Below are 25,183 nucleotides of genomic sequence, written 5' to 3'. Positions count from 1 at the left end.
TTATTTTAGGAAGAAGCCTTCTTGTAATAAGGGTTGCCCAAGGGCCATGTGGGGGCCAGAGGAAAGACAGGATGTGACCCCAGGACTCCAAGGACTGAATTCTTGTAGCCAGGAAAGCAAAGTCCTTGTTACACCCTCTGCCCCTCATCCTGACTGCCACTCTCCTGAGATGGTTAGATAACCCTGCCCCCTCGATAGCTTCAGGCCCAGAGGTGCAACCCAGAGGGGTCTGTCTTGGGTTCCATAGCTACATCCTCTTACATTCGGAAGCCTGTTGGAAAAGACCAGGGGTGTTGCCAGTCTCGCTGTTCATCATCTAATCTCTTTCACTAGTTTATCAAAAGTCCGCTGAGCACTCACTACATCCAGGTACCTCTCAGAGCCTGGGAGAAGTTAGCAAAGCAAACAAACCAGGACCCCCCACACATACCTGCCCATGGCAGTGGTCATCCAGGCATCTTCCCTCCAGTGTCTCAGACTTGACCTTCACCCTGAAGCTCAGGTGACCACCCAGCTCAACAGCCAGGACACCACCCTGCCTACATCACACTGGGAACCCCAGGAAGCTGGAGACACCCAGTTGCTGCTGCCCTCTTGGCCGACACACCAGCTTCCCCAAGAAACTCAGACCCCTCATCAACGCATCTCAGCCCTGGCAGACTTGGACAAGCAAGCTTGTTGCAGACACACAGCATGTGGAGTGTCAGGGAGAGGCCAGCAAGGCTCAGAGGGAGTTAGGCCTGGGCAAGGGTGTGGTCCAGTCACTGATGGACACAGCAGACCAGCCCCGCCCTCTGTGAGCACCTCACCAAAGCTTTCCCTAAAGGGTCCCAGCTGTTCAGGAAGCACATGTCCAGGGAAATCATAAGCGAAAGAGGCAAACAGTTCGGACTTGGAAGGTTCCGGCTGCTGGGCCATCCAGACAGGCTCCCCACTTCACAGAAAGAGGATTTTAAGACACTGGGGACTCCAGACAAGGTCCCACCACCCATGCGGTTCAGCAAGGCAGCCCAGGTGACATTTCCTCTGTGGTTTCAAGCGAAAGCCTTGTCATAATATTTGTGCTAAGTTGCCTTTTATGATTTTTTAAGCTCCTAGGCTGGCTCGAAGAGAAATCTTCGCAAAGAAGCCCAGCTTAGCAGAAAGGTCAGGGGTGTGAAAACCAAACAGTGAGCTTAAGCAGCCAAGTGAGAGCGCATTTCCATCAGGAGCATCCTCAGTGGCAACAGCTACTGGCCGGCAAAGTGGCCACTGGCTGCTGCCTTCCTCTGGGGGGAGGGGTGGGGGTCTTAAGAGAGGTGACCGGATACCACTGTCCACGGCAAGACCCCCATGTCCCCATGGGTTCAGGATGACCTCCAGGGGCCAACACAGGCTGACACGGCACTGCTTTCTGTGGCAAGGACACTCAACTCCCAACCCCAGGACCAGTTCACTGAACCTATGGGCTCGCCTTCCAGAGAGCAAATCTGGGCTAACTTGGAGAAGTTAAAGCAACTTTTGTTTTCCCAGGTATTTCAGCTTCACACCCTCTGAAATCCTCACATGGTCTGCACAAAAGCATTCACTCCACAGGTGTCCACTGAGAGCCTGCCTTTTGCAGCGCCAACAGCATCCAGAACAACAGGGACCCGGGAACATCGATTTGAACTGTGTACCCATTTCACAGATGACTAAACAGAGGTACGGGGAAGCTAAAACACTCACCCAGATATTAAGCAGCAGGCTGAAACCACTCCTGTTGCCTCTGAGCTCACTGTGCTGGCCTCCAGCAAAAGGACATCTGTGTTTCCTGCGAGGCTACATTTTTAAGCACATATCTTATGTGCCAAGACTCCATGGTGGGAACATCAGGGTTCAGTGGAGCAGAGAAGCCCAGAGCCAGCTGGGAACTGGAGACTAAGCACTGAGCCCGAGCTTCTCCCCCAACTGGTCTGAAGTCTGGCTGCTCGGCCTCACCCCCTTTCCTCAGAGCTCCCTTTCCCTCAGCTCCCTCTGGTATCTGTTCCTGATTCCCAGGCAGCCAGGTCCCTCTACATCCTGCCAGGCTGGACCCTGAGGATGACGTCTGATGGTCCACGTGCAGGTGGTGATGACAGGCATGGACCCTATCACCTGCACCCACAGCGGCACACGCCACCCCAGGGTGCTGGGTGCAGGAGACCACCCTGCACAGAGGCAGGTGGTGCTTTATCCTCTGCTTTCTGATCACCAAGTCACCCCCTCCCCCAGTTACTTGTGCTAGAGTAAAGCCCCCTGGGAGCCCAGCTTCTGGCATCCCAGGAAGAAAGGGCATCCCCCTACCTCAGCAGGAAGCCCACTGCTTGGGCGGGCTGGAAGCGACCCGGGGGCAGTTCCCTTGGGGAAGTGGGGCATAAGAAGCTGGGGAGACCCGGGAAAGAAGCTGCCTGAGGAGGGTGCCTGGAAAGAGCCAATATTCCTGGCGCACCTCGCTGGAATCCCAATTCCCTGGGGCGCACCTTCCAGCCCAGATGGTCCCTGAGAGTGCGCGGGGGTGATCAGCCAGCCCTGCCCCCTTGCGGGGCGGGGACAGTGGCTGGGGCCGCCTTCTCTCCCCTCCAGCGCCCCCCACGGTTGGGCGCTCCCGTCGCCGCCGGCTCAGTGGAGGCGCAGAACCCGGGAGGGCGCTGGCGCGGCGGGAGGTGCCCGGAGCGAGGTGCGCGGAGAGCGCGAGCGAGAAGAGAGCGCGCTGGGCAGCCGGGCGTGCGCTCCGCTCGGCTCTACAGGCTTGCCTCGCGCAGCCCAAGCCCAAACCGGCTGGGCGCTCTCCTCGAGAACCGGTTCTGCCGCCCGGGGACCCGAGGAACCGTGGGATCGGGCATTCGGAGAAAGCCGGGAAAGCGCGGAGCCCGGAGGGACGCAGCAACCCCCGGTGAGTGCGAGCGCCGAGCGCGCCAGGCTGGCACGGACCGGGTCGGCGCTCCCCGGCTCGACGGCGCGCCCCCTCGGCCTCTCACACCCACCCCTCGGGCTCCCTCTATTCTGTCCCTGCCTGAGTCGCACCCACTCTCGCCCCGGCTTCTAGCCGCGGACCCCGGGAAGCGCAGCAGCACCCCGCCCCGCGCGTCCGACATGCGTCTCAACAGCTCGGCGTCTCCCGGTCCCTGGGTCGGCCTGACCGGCGACCCGTTCACGCAGCCGCCGTCGGTGCTGGAGGGGGCGGTCCTGGCTCCCGGCCTGGGCAATGGCTCTGGCAACCTGTCGGAGCCCGTACCAGCGGCGCCCAGCAGCGACCTGGATGTGAACACGGACATTTACTCCAAGGTGCTGGTGACCATCGTGTACCTGGCGCTCTTCGTGGTGGGCACGGTGGGCAACTCCGTGACTGCGTTCACGCTGGCGCGCAAGAAGTCGCTGCAGAACCTGCAGAGCACGGTGCACTACCACCTGGGCAGTCTGGCACTGTCCGACCTGCTCATCCTGCTGCTGGCCATGCCTGTGGAGTTGTACAACTTCATCTGGGTGCACCACCCCTGGGCCTTCGGTGACGCCGTGTGCCGCGGCTACTACTTCCTACGCGACGCCTGCACCTACGCCACTGCCCTCAACGTGGCCAGCCTGAGCGTGGAACGCTACCTGGCCATCTGCCACCCCTTCAAGGCCAAGACCCTCATGTCCCGCAGCCGCACCAAGAAGTTCATCAGCGCCGTCTGGCTGGCCTCCGGCCTCCTGGCCGTGCCTATGCTCTTCACCATGGGCCAGCAGAACCGCAGCGCCGACGGCCAGCACCCCGGAGGCCTGGTGTGCACACCCATTGTGGGCACCGCCACAGTCAAGGCCGTCATCCAGGTGAGCAGCTTCTTCGGGGGGCGGGGGCAGGAGTCAGAGGGCACCAGACCGGGATCTCCCCTGGGAGCAAGGGTCCAAGGTGGACCCTCAGGGAAGCCTCAGTGCCTCATCCCAAATGTAGTTTCCTGTCTGTGTGTCCTCTGGGTACAGGAAGTTGGAGAAAATTTCATGACCCAAAGAAATTTTATTCCTATGAAGCTGGGAAGGAGTGGGGATGGGGGAGGAGCAGGGGACTTGAGAGCAGCCTGACCCCCCGCTTCTTCTCACCTTTCGCCCCAGGGCTGCCAGGCCTCAGCCCCACTTATTTCATCCCCTCCTTTCATTAAAGGGGCTGGAACCCCAGATTACCGACCACTCTGGAGCCAAGGCTCCATGGATGGGCCTCAGCTGTCCCCAGAGTCCCTGAGATGTAAGGTAAATGTGTGTGCTGGTGTCCTCCTCTTTCCAGAGAGAGTCCCTCCCATCAGCTTCTTGAAAGGCTTTGTGCTCCCCACAGGCATGGTCCCTCTCCTCTACAGCAGAATCCCTATCCCAGACGGTTCCACCAGTGTCTCCTGGCCTGATGCTGTCTTGGGCTGGTTCCTTAGTTTAGCCTCAGTTTTCCCATCTGTGAAATGGGGGCAATCACAGCCCTGGTCTCCGAAGGTACAAGATTCAAGAGAGAAGGTGTGGGAAGCCCTTGTCTGGCTCCTGGTGGGTAGAAGCAGTCAGAGGCACTCTCACTGGTGGTGGTGGTGATGTTATTTCTGCTGGAAAATCCTAAGGTATTGGGCCTGGTGGCAGATTGGAGGGCCTGGAGTCGGGTGACCAACGCCCTCAGAGGGTCTGGGTGAAGCTTGTGGGGACCGAGGTGGGTGACCTCCCTGGGCATTGGCTCAGCCAGGCAGGGGGATTCCGACCCCAGGGAGAAGTCTTCTCAGGCAGGGCCCTGGCCTGGGAGCAGGGTGTCCACCAGAGCAAGTTAGGGCAGAGATACCACCTGGAATGGCATGGTAACCTCAGGATGTGGGTAACCATGAAAGGGCAGGGGCTCCCTCCACCTCGGAGTGGGATGGGAGAGGAGGGTCTGGACTGAGCCAGGTGGGGGTGGGTGTAGCCAGAGAGACTGGCTGTCCTGTGTGACTGTCCTTTCATGCCCAAGTCATCAACAGCTTCTCAGCAGAACCCATGCTGCTGCCTCTGAGTATGACAGGGGTGCCGGGCTCTGGGAGCTGGCGTGCTTGGGGGTGGGGAACGTGCCATCTACACATCTATTCTGGGCTGCAACTGACCCTCCACAGGCCACCACCGAGATGCAGTCAGTGGGCAGAGTTAAGCTCCAGGCTCCTCGCCTGCCCTGACTCCAGGTGGCCCCCGGCAGCCACGCGTAGCAGGAAGATGAGTCACGGGCGCTGCAGGCAGGAGCAACCAAGGCGCGTGCAGTGACAGAGTGGGAATTACCTTCCGACTTCCTCTGGGGTCTTGCAGGCTGTGCTGGGGCTGGGGAGTTGGGAGATAGCAGCCACGACATCTGGCGGTGAAGGTGGGGCAGGTCAGTCATGCCCACCTGGGAGATGCTCCCCTGAGACCCCTGCCCCCTTGGACCCCTGGGGGCTGGGCCAGGAGCAGCCGGGGCTGGATCATCAAGAAAACACAGCAGCAGAGGGAACCCCCCTTAAGCACTCTCACCCTCTGTTAGTGCCACATGCTCAGATGCCCCAGGAACTTGACTTGGCTTCCCAAAGGGCCCTGCCTGAACCTTTTGGTGGGAGGCTGCCATGCTGATGTGGCCCGGGCTGTGTTCTGGTCACTCGTCCACTAAGCAAGTGTCTGTGGAGCTCGCACTACAGAAGGACCGCATCTGTGGCTGCAGCTATAACACTGCTGAGCATTTACTCAGCACTTGCTGGCTCCGAGACCTCAGAGAGCAGAGTTTCCATTTTTCTTTGATGGCCTCAGCCATGTGCTTGGGAAAGACTGATGGGCGGGTTATTAGAGGCGCACTTCTCTCTGACGCCAACCACTCCCGCGAGGCTCCTTGGGCTCCTATGTGCTGCTCCGTGTGCCTGAAGGAACATTCCTCATGGGGAAGCTCAGCCCTGGCCTTGCCCCCTCCCACCTCATCCCTCTGCACCATCCACCATCCCAGGAGAGGTTCCCAGGGGGTTTTATGCTCCCCACGTGGGCTTCTGGGCCACTTGGCAAATCTGGGCCAATGTCTACTGTTTTAAACAGTGACATCTATGCAGAGAGGGGCTGGGCACCTATCCATGTGTCTCCCTGTCATGGGCTATGTTGGGAAGTGTGGAGAAGTGGGCCAATCAAAACGACCACTCTTTCCAAAACTGGGGCCCCCTCCCAGCCCAAGTGTCTCCCACCAGTCCTGTCGGCTGTCCACCCCTGTGAGGTTCCATCCTGGACACTTGCAAACGGAAGTGTGTTTAGAAATGAGGTGCTTTGGTGATGAGATTTCTGAGCAACTTGGAGCTGTCATTGCTGGATACAGCTGGGAGTTTTCTAAGAGGGGTTGGAGTGGACAGGGTGAGAGGAGCTCATGGTGAGGACGGGGCTTTCTGGGGCTAGCAAAGGCCCTGGATCCTGGGCCCCTGGTCAACAGGGAAGCCTGGGAGGTGGAGCCCGAGGAGCCTACCCCGTTGCCCTGGGATGGTCCAGTGCCTCCCCTGGGCCCCAGAGGGGACTGGATTCAATCCTACAGGGCAGTGGTATCTCCCTCCCCCTGCCACATCTCCATCCCCTAGTAGATCCTGTCTTCCCAAGAGAGGGGAGTAGATCTTCCCAATGCTGGGTAGGGGTGGGGGGATGTGGATGTCCCCCTCCCGGGACCTGTTGCTCTAGGAGCAGGGATGGCAGGTATCTAAGAGATGCCTCAGCTCGGAGCAGCCCCTCTGCATGCACGGTGCCCTGGCGAGGAGAATTAGGGGTCACAGGGCTTGTGTACCCTTGTTGGAGATCCACCCCCTGCCCACAAGGCCACATTAAAGCAGCCTCTCCCGGAATCACCCATCAGGCCTGCATCAACATGGGGAGGGCTCTGGGTCATCACTTCATTGTTACTGTTTTCCAGGACCTGCGGCCCTGGTGACAGCAGTGAGGCCGAGGGTGACAGAGGGTGGTAGTGGGGTACCCCTGTAATCTGCCTTCACAGATGGCCTCTTTCACATTCAGTGCTGGCAGCATTGCTCCTCACAATGGGCTGGGCCCAGCTTCAGAAGGGGCGGCTGGCCCTGGGTGTGGCTTGTGCAGGAGGGGCTCGTGTCCAGGGGCACATTGACTCTGGGCAGCCTCCTGAGCACCGAGGCCATTAAAGTCTGACGTGATCTGCGGAGGCAGAGGCCGCCGAGACCTGTCTCCACAAAGTGGAAGAAAATTGGTTCCAATAAAATCAGGCCATGGATCATTTTCTCCGTGTTTCTGTCTTGTACCACCAGCTGCGCTGTGCCCTCTCCCCCCACCCCCATCCATCCACCTGTTCGCTCCCCTTTCATCCATCGCTCTCCCATTCCTCCACCAGCAGCCAGCTCACCTCGGTGATGCTGACACTTGTGGCTGAAGTTTGGCGAGTCACGGGGCCCCAGGAGAGTGATGCTGTGTTGGGGAAACAGGCAAAAATGTGCCCCCAAGATTGGTGCCTCCTGCTGGACGCACTGCTCAGAATGGGGCTCCTCCCCAAGAAGCATCTGCCCAGCACTCACAACATGCCAGATCATGGAAATTCAGGGCAGGCCAAGGGGCTCTTCTGCATTAAGGGGATTGAAGACATGGCCCCTGAGCACCAGGCTAGGTTCCCATCAGACCCAGGTGCAGAAAGGATGCTGCTGCTGAGACAGTAGGGGTGCAGTCCTTGGTTCACTAGTGATGTCCCGGCATGCAGTGGGACTTCTTGGTTTGGCGACTGTGCTGTGGTTCTGTACAAGGACAGAGTCTGGGGCGAGTGGGGCAGGGACCCCCGTGAGCAGTCATCCCAGGAGACACCCACACGCTTGGGGACCGCAGCCCATCCCTCGTGTCCAGAGTCTCAGCTCAGGGGGACCAGGACTCTAGCCGGGAGCTTTGGTGCCAGCACGGTACGCTTGCCCATGGGCCCCAGCAGGACAATTGTGCTGGGCGGGGCAGGGCCTGTGAGGGGAGGAGGGTGTCAACCTGTTCAGGTAGTTGGAAGTCTCCATCCCACCACCAGAGAGGCAGCCAGGCTTCCGTCTGGTTATCTGAGGAATCACAAGCCTTTGTTCCTTTTTTTCTGTCCTAGTGAAACACACATAATGTGAAATTTACCACGCATCTCCAGATGGGGACTTCCCCACTGTCCCTGAGGGAGACTGTGTCCCCACTGGAGACCAGCTGCCCCTGCCTCCAGCCCCGACTGTGTGTCTAGGGTTTGGCTGCTCCAGACCCCTGTCAGATGGGATTTCCAGCCTGCCTTAGTCTCTAAGATGTGGTGGAGATGCGGTGGTCACGAGTGAATGTGCTGTGCCAAGGAAGGAAGCCAGTCTTAAAAGGCTCCAACTGTATTACTCCAGTCATGTGACTTTCTGGAAGGAAAGTGACGGGCACAGGGCAGGGAGGGGAGGGGTATTGGTGATGGGCAATGCATGTTCTGTGTCTTGTGGGTGCTGCCAGCTCTGTGATGGAGCATTATCAAAACTCACAGGACTTAGATAAAGGATGATTTTGGTGAATATACACTGTCTCCCTGAGTCCCTCAGAGGTTAAAGGCCAAGTCCATGGCTTCGCCCTGTGAAGGCAGTTTGGGTGCCAGGTCCTCTTGGGGGGTGGGGGGGTGCCTTTGGGCAGGAAAGTACCAAAGGGTCCCAGGGTCATTTCTGGGGAACTTGAATGCCCCAGGCAGCTGCTCATCCTACCCCCCCCCTCATCCCAGGAGCCAGGCAGATGCTCAGCCCTCTTGGGGGGACCATGGTACCGAGCTCAAAGCTGTGGGGGCTGCCTGCTCCCCAAGATCCCCATTCTAACCTGGCAGCACCCTGGCATTGAGCCTGGCCACCACCATCCCCCGTGACAGTGCAGCCCCTCAAAGAAAGCAGCCAAGCTCCTTGGGCCCCAAGAGAGAACCAAGGCCCAGAGAAGATTAGGGCATCCAAGCCAGGCCCACCCCTGCCTTGTCCTTCTGCTCCCACAAGGGGCCCAGATGAAGCACCCCATGTGCTATGACCCCTGCCCCCTTTAGGGATGTCACATACGGGCACCTGTGGGGGTGGCTCCATCCCCCAGGGCTGGAGCCAGAGGGGGAGAGGACCAGGGAGCCTGGTGGAGCTGGGCCAGTGCACCCAAGCTGCTAGGGAGGGGGTCTTTTGGGGTTTCTTGTCTTTGACAGTCCAGGATCCAAGGTTAAGTGCCAACTTCTCCACTGACCAGCTGCAGGGCCAGGCTAGAGATGTGACCTTCTGTGGCTCAGTTTCCTCAATTGCCAGCTGTAGGTGACATAATTGTCATGATCAAGGGCTGAGGCACCCCCACACAGCAGAGGCAGCTTCAAGAAGAGACAGGTTCTCTGATTTGTACCTTTAGGGGCAACAAGAGCCTTCTGCCCCCAAGAAGGCTTCCCTGCCCAGAGCTTGGAGCTGAACCCATGGTCACACCCAGTTCCATCTCGGGGTCTGTGTGCACATGGCAAGGTCCTGCAGGAGACCCCAGAAACCCCCAAGCCTGGCATTGTTCTCACACCTATAGGGTCAGGGACCAGACTGAGCATCTGTCCAGCTCCCCCGAAAAGCCTTCGCTGCCCGAGGGCCCCTGAGCTAGCGATCTGCAGCACCATGTGCTTGAAGAATCCCCATCTGTCTTCTGTGATGAAACCTCCGCCTTCACCCCCTTCCACACCCACTCACCCAGCACCACATGCCAAACACAGAGGGCCTTATGGGGAACCTCCCCCAAAAGGTGTGCATCCCAGCAGAGAAGACAAGACAAGTGGCAACACAATTAAGTACAAGTGAACAGGAGAGGCAGTGGGGCTGTGATCTTAGGTAAGGGCAGGTATGACAACATCTGGGGAAGAAGGTTCCAGAGTGGAAACAGCAAGTACACAGCATCTGCTGGGGTGACATGGCCAGAGCAGGGGAGCCCAGGGCAGGGCAACAAGCAACGAGTGATCATGGAAGACACAGTTCAGCTCAGTTCAGTCAGTCAGTCGTGTCCGACTCTGTGACCCCATGGACTGCAGCACACCAGGCCTCCCTGTCCATCACCAACTCCCGGAGTTTACCCAAACTCATGTCCACTGAGTCGGTGATGCCAGCCAACCATCTCATCCTCTGTCATCCCCTTCTCCTCCCGCCTTCAATCTTTCCCAGCATCAGGGTCTTTTCAAATGAGTCAGTTCTTCACATCAGGTAGCTAAAGTACTGGAGTTTCAACTTCAGCATCAGTCCTTCCAATGAATATTCTGGACTGACTCCCTTTAGGATGGACTGACTGGTTGGATCTCCTTGCAGTCCAAGGGACTCTCAAGAGTCGTCTCCAACACCACAGTTTAAAAGAATCGTTTCTTTGGCACTCAGCTTTCTTTATAGTCCAACTCTCACATCTATACATGACTACTGGAAAAACCATAGCTTTGAGGACACAGGACATCCTTTATCCTGGGAAAATGGGCCCCTTGGAGACTCTGAGCAAGAGGCCATGTGGCTTACACTTCAGACAACTGTTCTCCCTGCCTCTTTCACACAGTGGGGACTCAGGAGGATGGTTAGGAAGCCTGCGTGCATGATCAAGATGACCCAGACCAGGCTGCTTTTGGAGAAGGTGGGAAAATGATTAGATACCAGATCCATTTGTCTTCTTTCTTAGCTTAAGTTTACATCCAGGCTTCCCTGGTGACTCATATGGTAAAGAACCCACCTGCAATGCGGGAGACCTGAGTTCATTCCCTGAGTTGGGAAGATCCCCTGGAGAAGGGAATGGCAACCAATTCCAGTATTCTTGCCTGGAGAATTCCATGGACCAAGGAGCCTGGTGGGCTGCAGTCCATGGGGTTGCAAAGAGTTGGACAGGTCTGAGCAACTAACACTAAAGTTTACATCCAATAAAAATCCTTTGCCTTTGTTTACATCTATGACTTCTGACAAATGCAGAGAAGCCTGTAACCACTGCCTCCAAAGATAGAGCCCAGTCCTGTCACACAAAGGAGTCTCTGCAACCCCCTGCCCTCAACCCCCCCTCTGATGCCAGGTAAATTGATACTCTGAGCCCGGCTTTCTCAGAGCATGTAATGCCTGATTCACCCGTGCCATCGCCCGTGTCAGTAGCGTGTTCCTTTTGTGTGTGGAGGAGTGCTCTACTGTACAGATGCTCCACCACATGTTCACTGCTCATTGTTTGAAGGACATTTGGGTGGTTTCTGGTTTTGAGCGATTATAAAGAAACCTGATGCAAATATTCATGTGCAGGCCGATGTGTGAGCACATGGTTTCATTTTTCTCATGTAAACATGAGAGTCAGATTTCTGGGTCACACAGGAAGTGTGTTTAACTTCAGAGGAAGCTGCCAGACCTTCTACAGTGGATGTGCCATGTTGACCATCCACTAGCAACGTGGTAGAAAGACAGTTCTCCACGTCCCAGCCGGTACCGGGCACTGTCAGTGTCTGGTTTTTTTTTGGGTTTTTTTTTTTTTTTTGCTTTTCATTTATCCATTCTGTAGGTGTGTAGTGGTATCTTGCTGGGGTTGTAATTTGCATTTCCTTGATGACTCATGATATTAAGCATCTTTTCCGGCAGTTACGTGACATCTGTTTGTCTTCTTTGGAAAAGTGTCTGTTCCTGTAGCTTGCCTATTTTTAAAAATATATAGATATATTTATTTAGTTGACTCTGCTGACTCTTAGGCGTGGAATGCAGAATCTTTAGTTGCGGCATGTGACTCTTAGCTGTGGCATGTGGGATCTAGTTCCCTGACCAGGGATTGAACCTGGCCCCCTGCATTGGGAGCACAGAATCTTAGCCACTCGATCACCTGGGACATCCCTGCCTATTTTTAAAATTGAGTTGTTTTCTTTTTTAAGGTATTTATTTATTTATTTGGCTGCCCTGGGCCTTGGTTACGGTGTGTGGGATCTTTTGATGCGATGCTCTGGCTTAGTTGTTCCACCACGTATGGGATCTTAGTTCCCCTGCCTGGGATTGAACCTGCATCCCCCACCTTGGAAGGTGGATTCTTAACTACTGGACCACCAGGGAAGTCCTGGGTTGTTTGTTTTCTTATTGTTGACCTGTGAGAGTTTTAAAGATATATTCTGCATCTAAGTCTTTTGTGAGATGTGATTTGCAAATATTTTCTCCCCTTCTGTGGCTTGTCTTTGTATTTCCCTGAAGATGCAGGTCACAGAGCCAAAGGTTGGAATTTTGACAAAACCTAACTTGTCAAAAATTTCAGCGGCTTATGCAAGGTCACAAAGCTGTTTTTCTTTTTTCATCTTCTGGAATCTGTATGGTTCTTTGTTTTACACTTTTAGGCTTATGATCCATTTTGAGTTAATTTTTTTTATAGAATGTGAGATATAGGTAATTTTTGCATATACTTACCGAAATAATCAATACCATTTGTGAAAGGATGATCTTTTCTCCTTTGGAGTTTTCTTGTACCTTAATAAAAAATCATCTGACCTTGTGTTTGGGGCTATATCCAGACTATCATGCGTCCGTTTAATCTTTGTGCCTCTACCATCCCCAGTCCCACATTCCTGATCGCCGCAGCTTTATAGGAAGTCTTTCAAGTGGTACAAATGGCACAAGAGCAACCTTGTTCTTTTCCAAAAGTGTTTCGGCTACTCTAGTTCTCCTGCTTTTTAACATAAATTTTAGAATCAGGCCTTCAGTACCTACAAAAAAGCCTGCAGGGGTTTCAGTTGGGATTATGTTCCTCTATACTAATAGATCTATGTGGGGAGACTTGACATCTTAACACTGAGCCTTCCAATCCATATGCAACGTGCATCACTGCATTTATTTAGGTCTTTGATTTTTTTTCAATGGTAGTAGATTTCAGCATATAGATCCTACACATATTTTGTTATGTTTATATCTAATTATTCATGTTTGGGGAATTATATATATATATATATATATGTACTTTAAAATTTTTTCTATTTCTTATTCTTTTCAGCTAGTATACATACATGTGATTGATTTTTAGTTATTGGCCTTATATCTTACAACCATGATAAGTACATGTATTAATTCTAGAAATCCCTCTGTACATTCCCTGGGATTTTTTATGTCAACAGAGATGTTGTTTGTGAATAGAGGAAGTTTTATTTCATCCCTTCCAAATCTTTAATTTCCTTTTTTTGCCTTATTGGTCTGGCTACAACGTCTAGTATGATATTTAATAGGGGTAGAAGAGAAAGTTTCCACGCCTTGTTACTGATCTTAGAGAGGAAGTCTTTAGTATTTATAATTAAGTTTGAGGCCTTCCCTGGTGGCTCAGATGGTAGAGAATCCACCTGCAATGCAGCAGACCTGAGTTCAATTTCTGGGTCGGAAAGGTCCCCTGGAGAAGGGAATGGCTACCCACTCCAGTATTCTTTCCCAGAGAATTCCATGGACAGAGGAGCCTGATGGGCTACAGTCCATGCAGTTGCAGAGTCAGACACAACTAAGGGACTAATATGAGAGTTTTAGTTTAAACTTTTAATAAAATTTTTTTTTTAATCAGGTGAAGAAAGTTGCCTTCTATGCCTTGTTTGCTGAGAGTTTTATCACAAATGGCTGCTGGGTTTTGTCCAATCCTTTGCTCCATGTGTAGGCTTGGTTTACACCTCATCAGTGAAAGCCCACACCCTCCTACACTGGGAGGACTTGCGACTGGACTCAGTCTCTTCTGGGGATGTTGTCCATTTGGTTTTTGGCTTGGTTAGGGTGGGTCTAGACTCTAGGGCATGGTCCTTCTTCCTAAGGTGTGGACTTGCTGGCATCTCAGTGGGATGCTTGGTGTGTGAGGAAGACTTCTCTCTCTTCCAGCTCAGCCAGGATGCCAGCCACCCTCCCATAAGCCCATCAAGGTCACAGTGTGTGCACACAGCACAGCCGGCCCAGAACCTACAAGAGACCCCCGTGGGCTTCTGAGGACCCCACCATGCAGGTCCCCCCCCCAGCACCTGAATCTGCAGATTAAAGCCACTCCTGCAGCCCTAAGCTCTGAATTCTGCCTCCTCAGCTGGAGTAGCCAAGCTCTGCTCAGACCCCAGTTCCTAATGTCACAACGAGGAAAGTGTCCCCAAATAGAGCGCTGGGTGACAGCAGACCCCATCTTGTGACTCCTGCTCTCGGGGGCCATGGTTGCACACTGCAGTTTGTCTTGTGTCTGAAAACAATTGCCTGACAAATTGTGTACAGTTTTATAGTTGTTTATGACAGTCGAGCTTGTCCAGTGCCCCAAGTAGAAATCATCTGTGGATTTTAAACACTGCCTACTTTCAAAAATATCTGAGGCAGCTTATGATAAAAGACTTGGTTCAAAGAGATTATTAAAACAATGTAGCAAAAGAATACATAAAAAGAAACATTGTTATCCTAGAAACATAAAGTGGAAGACAGCCTCAGTGTTTGAGTAAATTTTGTACTAAGGCTTATGAAAAAGTGCAACATTATTTGGACTTAAACATTTTTAGCTCTTTGTCTGTTAAAAGGTGGGCTTATTGTAAATTTCAATAACTCTCTGTGGACACATCTAAAGGTTAAGAGCATTCTTCAGCGAGTGACTCAAAGAGAGTTCCTCTGTTTGAAGAAACACGCCACTTCCAATGTCCTGAAGTTCAGAGAGTCCTGGGGTTGTTTGCAATCATCCTTGTTCAGAAATTACTAAGTTGTGAGAGCTCATAGCAGGCTGTTGGATATTGTCACCCAGAGCATTGTTTCCTAGTTGTTTGGCAGGACCACAAACCTCCAGCTCCCAAGGGTTGGGAGGGAGTGAAAGTGCATCTGGATTGTGTCACTGGGGAGCCCTGTCTGTCCAGTCATCCAGGACATGCTGGCTTGGAGCCGATATCGAACACTTGCTCTTTTGTGACTCAGTCCACTTTGGGCTCTGTGCCCAGCAGGATGTGCACGGTCGGAAGAACTGTCCAGGGTCACTATTTATTGCCGGGGACAAGGGAGAAGCAGTTACATCTGTGCTGACCCATCTCCCAGGCTCTGCTGATCTGGACATACTGGCTGCTCCTGCTGCCGCCAGCCCCACCTGGGGACCCTTAAGAGGAAGGTGTGTCAGATGAGGGCAGAGATCTCTCTATCCCTGGGACCTACTTGGACAGGCAGTCCGGGGACCCCCCTCTGGACTGTCATCAGTGTGGGGAGCCCTGTGACATCACCCCTTTGCTCTTCCCACCCCAGGGATGGGCCTGGGGGAGGTAGGGCCAAGTTGAAGTCGAGTACCCCCTGGTGATCTCCCAGTGGCCTGCCTGTCTCCCTGGACAGTAGGTCAGGAGCTCAGGCACCAGCATCCAGGGGAGGAGGCAGGATGGAGAGCCCCATGAGCAAGGGGTCAGGCAGCTGAGCTGTGGCATGGCCCTTGCTGATGCCCTTATGGCTTTAGCTGGAGGCAGAAGGGAGTACGGCTGGCCTGAAGGCCCCTCTGTCCCCACAGGCTGCCTCAATGCCTGGGTACCAGATTCTGCCCAGCCCGACTGCCGGCTCTGCTGAGGTGGACCTGAGCACCCCCAGGGGACGACTTCTCTGCCTAGGGCTGCCCGGGGTTTGGGGAGGAGGGGCAGACGGGGGCACCTGCCGCACCCAGGCCAGGGCTCAGGGGGGCTCAAGTCTCATGGGGGCCCAGAGGACAGTGGGCTCCTGGCGCACTCAGAGGCCCAGAAGATTGGGAAAAAACACCAGCCAGCCACAGCGAGCTGGCAAGCGGACAGCGTACCCCAGCCGAGGCGAGCTGCTCTGCAACAGTAAGGCGCCTCTGAGCCCCCACCCTGTCACACTTGCCTGCAGACTCAACATGGATAATTGCAGGGCACCTAGACAGGGTTAACACCCTCTAAACTTCCTGCAATTCATTTTCCTGACAGCTTGTTTAAGAGACGCCGTCTCGTGTATTAAAAATACCTACTTTTATGTCAGAGCTGGAGAGCAGCTAAGAGGCGCTCAGAAAGCTTCCAGTTGAAACCACACAGGGCGGATCTTCATGTTTTAAAAAAGCTCTAACCCCAAACACTTTCTATGCATCTGCCTGTCACGGAAGCTGCGGGAACCCCATGGTCTCATGAGCTGATGGTCCTGGGGTTGCAGCAACAGACCACAGAAATCCATTCTCCCAGAGCTGGGAGGCTGGGCTCCCAAATCAGAGTGTCGGCAGAGCAGGTTCCCTCAGGGGCTCCCAGGGAGGGTCCTCCTGCTTCTTCCAGCTTCTGTGGTCCAGATGTCCTGGGCTCATGGCACCTCTCTGCCATCTCTGCTTTCATCTTCTCATGACTTCTCTCCTGTGTCCACATCTCTCCTCTCTGGCTCTTCCTAAGGACACTTGTCACTGGATTTAGGGCCACCCCTATCCAGGGTGATCTCATCTTGAGATCCTTAACTGCATCCATGGAGACCCTTTTTCCAGATAAGGTCCCATTCATAGGATCCAGGGGTTAGGATGGGGAGCCACGAATAACCCCACTAGACCCCACTCTCAAGGGCAGAGACAGAAAGTGGGATCAGGGCCAGCTCTCCTGGACAGAGGGCTGGCCCCTGTGTGCTGCCTGCCCGGGTCATCTCAGCTCAGGCCTGTGAGGGGCCCCGAGGTGAATGCTGGAGCAGGAAGGGCTGAACGCAGACCTCACAGGCCTCCAGTGCAAGTGCCCAGCACAGTCCCAAGACCAGCAAGGATGGGGCTTTTGGTGTCCCAGCAGAGGAGATGCTCTCTGACCTCCCTGCAAGGACGTGGTCCTGGGTGGGGTGGGGCTGGGGGAGGAAGAGGACACAGGTCAGGCAGGCCACAAATCCTCTTTCACAGATATTCTCATTTGACCCCCGTGGTGACCCTGTGCGGTTGGGACCACGAACACATGGGTTCTGTCATTGCTTTCTCCCTACACCCGCAGGCCTGGAATGGAAAGGGCCTCTGAAGGTGAGCCTCAGGATCCTCCACCAGGCTTGGCCAGTTGTTTTACCTGTTCAGTCCTTGTCCGGTGGCTCCTTGGCTGAAAACTCTTCTCATTGACTGCTGGAGCATGCTGACTTGTCCCAGCTTGGTCCTGTCTGACACTGTGATGAGCCAAAGTTGAGCTCAGGCTGACTCGATGACCATGCACGAACCTACAGTGAGGGACAGGTGCCTGTGATGGTCGAGGGGGCTAAATGTGGGGAGCCAGCCATGGCAAAGAGGTTATGGTGAGGTCTGTGGCTCCAGGGTCCATCCTTTCCACTCCAAGTGTGAAAACTTTAACACCTCTGTGGGGCCTCTGAACCTGGGTCAGAATCCATGCTGTCTCCAAGTGGCCATGTGAAGCCCGAGGGGACACATGTGCGGAACAAGCCTGGGTTTACTCCTGGGACTTGGCATCTGAGATGGCTCTGCTGTGTGGGGCGGCTGGGAGGGGCAGGTGTGGATGCTGGGACCCTGATCAGAAGGCTGTGCTGGCCCAAGGGTGAGCCAGAAAGGGGGCAGCGGCAGTGAGGCCAGACTGTGGACAGTTCCCCGACACCCTACAACCCAGTGTGTAGGCACCCTCCCTCCCCACTAGGCTCCCTGACCTGGGCACGGGGGGCTCCCAGTGGCTCTGCCTCAAGGCCCCCAACCCCAGCTCCATTCCCTGGGGCCCTAGTGGCCCCCTGAAGAGCCAAGAGCTCCCCCCCCCACCCCGTCTTGCCCCTGGGCTTGACCAGACAGGGCCTGAAAGGAGCTGCCAGACAGTGGCCCAGGGGATGGGGTCACCAGCACCCCGATGATATTTAAATCATTTGAGCCAATTCCAGTCTTTTCTCAGAGAAGGCAATGGCACCCCACTCCAGTACTCTTGCCTGGAAAATCCCATGGATGGAGGAGCCTGGCAGGCTGCAGTCCAAGGGGTCGCTACGAGTCGGATATGACTGAGTGACTTCACTTTCACTTTTCACTTTCATGCATTGGAGAAGGAAATGGCACCCCACTCCAGTGTTCTTTCCTGGAGAATCCCAGGGATGGGGGAGCCTGGTGGGCTGATGTCTATGGGGTCGCACAGAGTCGGACACGACTGAAGTGACAGCAGCAGTAGCAGCAGCCCTTTCTAGGGGTGTTAATGGAGTCCTTCCCTGACCTTTTCCACTAAATCTCAAAAGGGATGGGGCACCCCTGGGTCAGCTTCCCCCACACTCTCAGAAACTATGAGCTGGGGTCATGGTGCAGGAACTATTTAGAATCCAACACCAGCATGCCAGGACAGAAATAGATCTCCAGGGAGGCTCCGGTGTCCAGGAGCCAGTGGCTCAGGCCCCAGCTGCCTTGGGACTTCCACTGCTATTACCAATAAATTAAACTTGTTTTTGTTTCTCCTGCCCTGGAGAAATAGCCGCTGTCAGAGAGCGGAATCCAGGAGTGCAGGCTCTCAACTAAGGAATGCCCGAAGGGGCCCCATGTGACCCCCTTCTCTGCACTTCTTTCCCCTCTGAGAGATGGAGCTGGTCACCCTAGTTACCCGCATGTGGGTCCCAGGAGCTCCTGACTGTCCCATGCAGTGTGGCCCCTGGAACACAAGAACCCTCCACAGACATCATGGGGTTAGTCAGTTCATGGATCTGAGGTCAAGTGCCTGCTTATCTACAAACAGTGAGGGTTCCCACAAGCCAGGGAGTCTGCTCATCCATTGCTACCACAGGAGAGATGGGTGCTGAATGATGCTTGTGACCCTTTTCACTTTTGACAGCCTTTGGGTGTCACATTGTCACTCTAGGGTTGCTTTAGAAACCAAATGCTCTGGTGCAGCCTATCGATCCCCCGCTCCATCAACAGGATGAAGGAGTGGGTGCTGGTGTTTGTGAGGACTGACTGTCAGGAAGGAGAGGGCTTAGGGTCACCCGTGCTCATTGGTCACACAGGCGCTGCATGCTCCTGGAGTCCCAGAGAGAGACCATCTCATTCCAACCAGAAGAGTTATCTCCTGAAGCCAGGTCAGGTCATGTCAAGCCCCCACAAGAGCCCATGCAGGCCCCTTCAGCCCGGAGTCAAGTGCAGGGCCTCTGTGCACACATGTCTCCATCTCCCCAAAGACTTGTCACCTAGGGCTGTCTCTCTCTCTGCAGCTCCCTCTGCCCTCTGCCGCACCCAGCATGGCACCCGAGCCTGTGGGCACAGTCCCTGAATCTCCATGAGTCTGGAGCAGCAAGGTTGGGAGGGCAAGGGGATCACAGCCACCCCAGCCTGGAGTTTGCTGGGAACAGGTGGGTTCAGGTGCCGGAGTGCAGCGCAAACAGCTTGTCTCTGCCCCCGAACATAAACACGGCTGTCACCGCCTGGAACACAGTTTCCTTCCCTGTGATAGAGCCCATCCAGCAAGCAGGTCGGAGCCAGCTTCGTTCCACGAGCCTGCCGGCACTCAGCAAAGCAGCTCTGGGCCTTCCTGTGGACAGCCGCTGGGCAGTGGCTCTGAGCCCCTGACTAGCAACAAGGTGACTCCAGCAGGCTGCACAGATGGGGCAGCTGGACAGAATTTCTACAAGGACATGTGTCCAGGGCAGCTGGAGGGTGCACCTCAGCTGGAAGAGGTGGATCCTGGACCAGTCATCATCTCTGGTTGAAAGCTCAAATGGCCCCTGGATGTTAGGAATCCAGGCAAATCGCCTGGGCAGACCTTGGTCAGCAGGAGCTTCCTGAGGGCCAGCAGGGAACTGAGGCACTGCCCAGGGACCTGCCCTCTTTCCTCTCAGTTCCCCTGGGTCCTTCCTGGAGTCTGGGGGAAAATGTTGTCTCAGACTGGCCAGGCCTGGCTCCTGGTTGAGAGCGGGCAAAGCAGGCCACAGGACAGAGCAGCTGGGTGCCACACCCTTGGTCCCCCAGTGCTGCGACTGACTCGGGGCCAACCCTGCCCCAAGTGCCCTACACTTCTCACACTCTGTCAGAGCAGACAATGCCAGGCCAAGCAGAGTTCCAGGACTACCCAAACTCCATGGCTCATTCAGGCCCCAAACGGGGCCATTTGGGCTCTTTACAGCTCTCCCAGGACTCCCTATGAGGAAAAGGAAGAGTGACATTGACTTTCAAGCACTGTCAGCTTCCTGAAGTAGGGAGGGCTTCCTGGAGGGAGGGCTTCCTAGAGGAAGGGCCAAGAAGCTTTCAGGTCTGGGGAAGTGGGTGGTTGCTGCCCCCAGATTTTCTGAGCATCTGAGTTTTGATCCAGTAGGATGGAGGCTCGGGCTCCTTGACTGTGATGTTCTCGCCTCCCTCCACTGCTCAGCAGGGCCCCAGGGTTTTCTCCTCCATGAGGCTCTCCATCCCCTAACCTCACAGCTCTTGGGTAATGAGGGCGGAGTCCAATAAGGCAGCCCTGACTCCCCGGCATCTGGCCTGGTTGGCAAACTGCCAGCTTTCCTCTGAGGGTGGACAGACAGACGGATGCTCAAGGCAGCAGTGCGCAAAGCTTCCGTTCAACCCCAGCTTCGCTCCTGCAGGTTTTTACGTTTGGTTCTAAAAACAGCAGAGGGCTCGTTTCTCAACTTTCCCTCTGCAAAGCTGTTTCTATTTCAGTGAAAATTGAAGGCATTGGTGGTTTTAATTGCTGGCCGATCCCTGGACCCGTTTCCACTTGGGCTGGACCAGAGCTCTACAGAAGATAGGTGTGCACGGTGGAAGTTTATTTCTGTGTGAGTGTCTTGCTCACAAAGAGAAAGAAGAAAAGAACCATCCGTGAAGGGCGAGCGTGCTGACTAGAAGGCTGGGCTTTCTCTGCCGAGCAGATTGTAAGGCAGTCGTGCTTGTGAGACAAACACCTCTTCCTCATTCAGAACAGAGGCACGTCCCCCAGGCCCACCTGGACAGGCCGGCAGATGCTTGGGCCGGGCACTGGCAGCTGCACTCACATTCCCCACAGCAAAGCCTGGGGCTCAGGATGCAGATGCCTCTCAGCAGAGGACTTTGGGTAGATTTTATTCTGAGGGCACCTGGGACTGGAATTTGAGAGGGGGCTGTGTCCTCCCCTCCCAACTGCAGTCAGAGAGATGCTGTCTGGTCATCATCCTTCCATGCCTGGGAGCTCTTGGCCAGCAGGGAGTCAGTGCTGAGATGTGATGGTGCCCAGACATACTCTCCATGGCTTTTCCCAGGCTGCAGCCCATGGACTCACCCAGGCCAATTTCTCTGCTCTGCCCACAGCCCTAGGAGGGCCCAGTCAGGAAACATTAGGCCCTTGGAGACACAGGCATGGCAGGCAAGGGGCACAGGAGAAGTCCAGCCTCAGCCCCTCGCACTGGAGTCTGAGCTACCTGGAGATGGTCCTGCTGGAAGGCGGGGGCTGGGCTGTGGCCCACATAGTGGACATCTCTGAGTCAGGGGTGACTTGGGTCACATGGAGCCTGTGGCAGGGCCAGGACCTGCAGCAAGTCACCTCGGCCTTTGTGGCGCCGTCAGCCCCAGCCCCATGGAGGACACCTGTTCTGCCCCTGGGGCTTGGGACTGTGTCCAAGGTCCCCACCCAGGCACAGCCACTGGCAGTAGCATTCACTGGGTTTGTGACCCACCTCAGTGGCCAGGGTGGAGCTCAGGGTGATGAGTTTGGGGATGGCCCAGAGGACCAGGCACCCCAGCTTCCCCACCCAAAGCTCCCACTCATCCAGACCTCTGTGTCCTGGCCCCCAGTGGGCACCTGAGGGCCTCAGAACTCACCCTGGGCCTCAGCCAGGATGTTGAGCCCTCATGCCTCAGTTTCCTCAGCCTCTAATTTGTGCCCACTTTAAATGCAACTGGATGTGTCCTGAGGAAGGTGACCACAGGAGTGGGGGCACCCAAGGAAGGCAGCAGGGACTGGGGACCAAGGGGACCTGGTCACTGTTTCTAAATGTCTAAATTCTGCCCAGAAGCAGTGTGTATCTCTTACCATCTCCATGTTTCTGCCTTTTCCAGAATGTCATACAAAGAGTTGGAATCATAGTCCATAGGCTTTTCAAATCAGCTTCTTTCACTTAAAAATGCCCTTAAGTTTATTCCATGTCTTTTCATGGCTGGATAATGCCTTTGTTTTTAGTGCAGAATAATATTCCATGGTCTGGAAGCACCATGGTTTTTATTTATTCACCTGCTGAAGGATATCTTGGTTGCTTCCAAGTTTTGGCAATGTGAATACCGCTGCTATAAACCTCAGTGTGCAGGCTTTTGTGTAGATACACGTTTTCAGCTCCTTTGGGTAAATACCAAGGAGCACAATTGCTGGATTGTACGGTGAGAGTATGTTTAGTTATATAAGAAACGACAAACTCTTCCACAGTGGCTATCCCATGTGGCATCCCCACCAGCGGAATGAGAGTTTCTGCTGCTCTGTATCCTTTCCAGCTTGTGGTGTCCTCCTTTTTATTTTAGCCATTCACATTGTATCTCCATTCGCATTGTATCTCTCTTGGCATTATATCTCTAGTTCACATTGTATCTATCTCCATTCACATTGTATCTTCTTGTCTTGGTTTGTCTTTCCATAATGGCTTAGGAGGGATTCCCTGGTGGCTCAGGCGAAAGAATCCTCCTGCCAATGCAGGAGGGGAGGGTTCCAGCCCTGAGTTAGGAAGATCCCCTGGAGAAGGAAATGGCAAGGCACTCCAGTATTCTTGCGTGGAGAATCCCATGGACAAAGGAGCCTGGTGGGCTATAGCCCATGGGGTCTCAAGAGTCAGACATGACTTAACAACTAAACCCCCCCCACCACCATCAATGACGTAGGATGTTAAGCACCTTGATTTCTTATGCTTATTTTGTCATCTATGTATTTTTTGATGAAGTGCCTGTTCAGAGCTTTTGCCAATTTTTAAATTCTTACTGTTGAGTCAAGAGAGTTCTTTGTGTATTATGGAGGTTTTCTCCTGTGTTTTTATTGTGCCAGGTTGAACTGATGACATCATAGGAAATCCTGAGGCCAGTGGTCAGTCCTCCAACTTTGTTCTCTTTCAATGTTGTGTCCGCTGTTCTGGGTCTTTCACCTCTTCTCCACTTAAACCTTAGAATCAGTTCATTGATATCTACAAAATAACTTCTTGAGGTTTTGATGGTGTTGAGTTGAATCTATAGATGAAGAGAACTGAAACAGTAACAGTAGTGTCTTCGTGTCCATGAACATGGACTCTCTCCATTGATTTAGGTGTTCTCTGATTTGTAATTTTTCTTCCATAGATCCAGTACACACACAGTTAGATGTATAACTAAAGTATTTCATTTTGGGTGTTACTGGCAAGCAGGGGCTGGCCAGGGTGGCCTGCACACACATCCCCACCCACACCTGCTTACGGGGTGATGGGACCTCTCTGCCTTGGTTCCCCACCTGGACCATGGTGAGGATGCAGGGAACTGGCATCTGTGGGTCACTGGTAACTGGCGGGGAGCTCCCATGTCAGGGTTTAGAGATAAAGGCCACTTGCCGGCCCCCTGCTCTTCATGCAAATTTCCAAATTTCCTTCCATAACCAGCTTTAGCAGTTAAGACAGTTTAAAACAGGAAGTCCAGCTTGAGCCCAACCCAAACCCACTTTCCTTTGGTTCAAAAGGAGTATCTTTAACCAATGCCCACGTTGCTGGGCCTTTGACCTGCTGGGCAAATGCACCTGTTTTTACCTCACAAGCAGGAGGGTGCACAGGGCCCATCACTGGGCTGGTCAGCCATGGGCTGGCTGGGCCCTGCAGCTGCCAAAGAAGGCCTGAATGTGGACCCCAGGCTCCCTCTGACTGTCCAGCTCACAGACCAGCTGCCCCAGCCATCTGCAGTGCCTGTGGTCACAGGGGAGAGAACCTCAGAGCTCCCCATCCAGTGTCAGAGATGGACAAGGAGCCAGGAGTGCACACATCCCGGGGGAGGGCTACAGCCTTGTCCCACTCCCACCACCAGGCCAATGCCAAGGGAGCCCTGGGTCTTGGCCAGAGCCCCACGCAGCCACCTTTAATTTAGGAAAGTAGGTCAATCAACAGGGCAAGGGTGCCCCCACCCCATTCCCTGGTGCAGCATCTCTTCCCCTGCCTGTCGGGGTCACAGTGAGGTGGCTCCAGGCCTGCAGACCCTGCTGATGTCTAGGTGACAGTGACCTCTGGTGACTGTGCGGGCATCTGTCAGACTTGTCATGTCACTGTGAGAGGCCTGGGGACCCAGGCGGGCTGTGTCCTGGGAGCCACGACCTGCCTGGGTATCCAGCATCGTGAATATTCATGCAGGTAATCGACTTGCAAATCCCAAGTAATTTACATGTCATAAACACAGTGTGGATGTCTTTTCAGGATAAGATCTGTCAGGGAAAATGAATCTTGATTACCAGTTGTAACAGGGAAATAGTCTCCATGTCCGAGTCTACGTCTGAGTCCTTGTCCTCACGAGGCTGCTGGAAGGCACCTTGTGTGACCACCCTTCAAAGCCTCAGCTCTGGGGATAAACGTTAGCACAAATCTGGGGAGAAGGAGGCGGTGGGTTCCCTCATGAGCCACCCCTGACCCGCATTCCTCTCTGTGGTCCTTGAGCTCCGTCTTGGGCAGGGACCCCCCGGGGTCCCCACTGGAGTCAGTCTGTGTCCATCCCAGTGTTCTGGGTGGGGAGGACAAGTTCTAGAAAGTGTGACTGCTGTTGACCAGCTCAGGGCCTCTTACCTAGTGATGTGACAGGTGGTCCAGGCTTTGAGAGGGCGGGTCCGCCACCCTCTGATGGAGGCTCTCAACTCGGGTCTCAGGTGATGACGAAGCTTCTGAGCGGGGTAAGCAGACCTCCCACAGGGATCAGGACTGTGACAAAGCTGTGATTGGTGTGTGTCAGGCACTGTGACAGCCCAGACACGGTTGCCCCCAACTCCCCGCATCACTGATGAAGTTCTGAGAGCTGACTCGGACCCCTCCCCCACCCCACGGCCACCCTCAGGGCTGAGTGCTGTCCCCACTGTCCCAGTTTATGGAGAAAGAGACTGGGGCCAGGGGTGGGGGGAAGGGAAGCTGCTCAGTCTGCCTCTTCTCCTGGGTGCTTCCACCCTTCCCAGCACCCTGTCCTCAGGGTTTAGCTCCTTGGCATAACTCCGGTTCCTTTCTGGAGCTGGGCGGGTGATTGGGCAGGACAGCGAGATTTCCTGGGGCGCACCTTGTGGCTTTTCCCCCCTCCTTGGAAATCTTAGTGCATCTGGACACTTCCTGAGGTGTGGAGAAGGCCAAGGTCTGTTTCTGGACGCTGTGGCCCCAGACACAGTCTATCCTGGGGTCCCTGCTGCTCCTCCAGTGTCCCCCAGAGGGGCTGCCTG

At 54.6% G+C, this 25,183-nt stretch overlaps 1 protein-coding gene across 1 annotated transcript in view; it reads left to right on the top strand.

Annotated features, from left to right (window-relative positions):
- The first annotated feature begins 3,093 nt into the window (after positions 1-3,093).
- NTSR1 (neurotensin receptor 1) overlaps positions 3,094-25,183 on the top strand; it is a 46,702-nt gene continuing 24,612 nt past the window's right edge. The window contains exon 1 of the mRNA XM_043884609.1: positions 3,094-3,810. Coding sequence (XP_043740544.1) covers positions 3,094-3,810 — 717 coding nt within the window. The remainder of the gene's footprint in view (positions 3,811-25,183) is intronic.

Source organism: Cervus elaphus, chromosome 23 (assembly GCF_910594005.1).
Source record: "Cervus elaphus chromosome 23, mCerEla1.1, whole genome shotgun sequence".
In the NCBI taxonomy this organism is placed as follows: Eukaryota; Metazoa; Chordata; class Mammalia; order Artiodactyla; family Cervidae; genus Cervus; species Cervus elaphus.
Note: the sequence above shows the minus strand (reverse complement) of the source record. Positions and strands in the feature narration are given on the sequence as shown.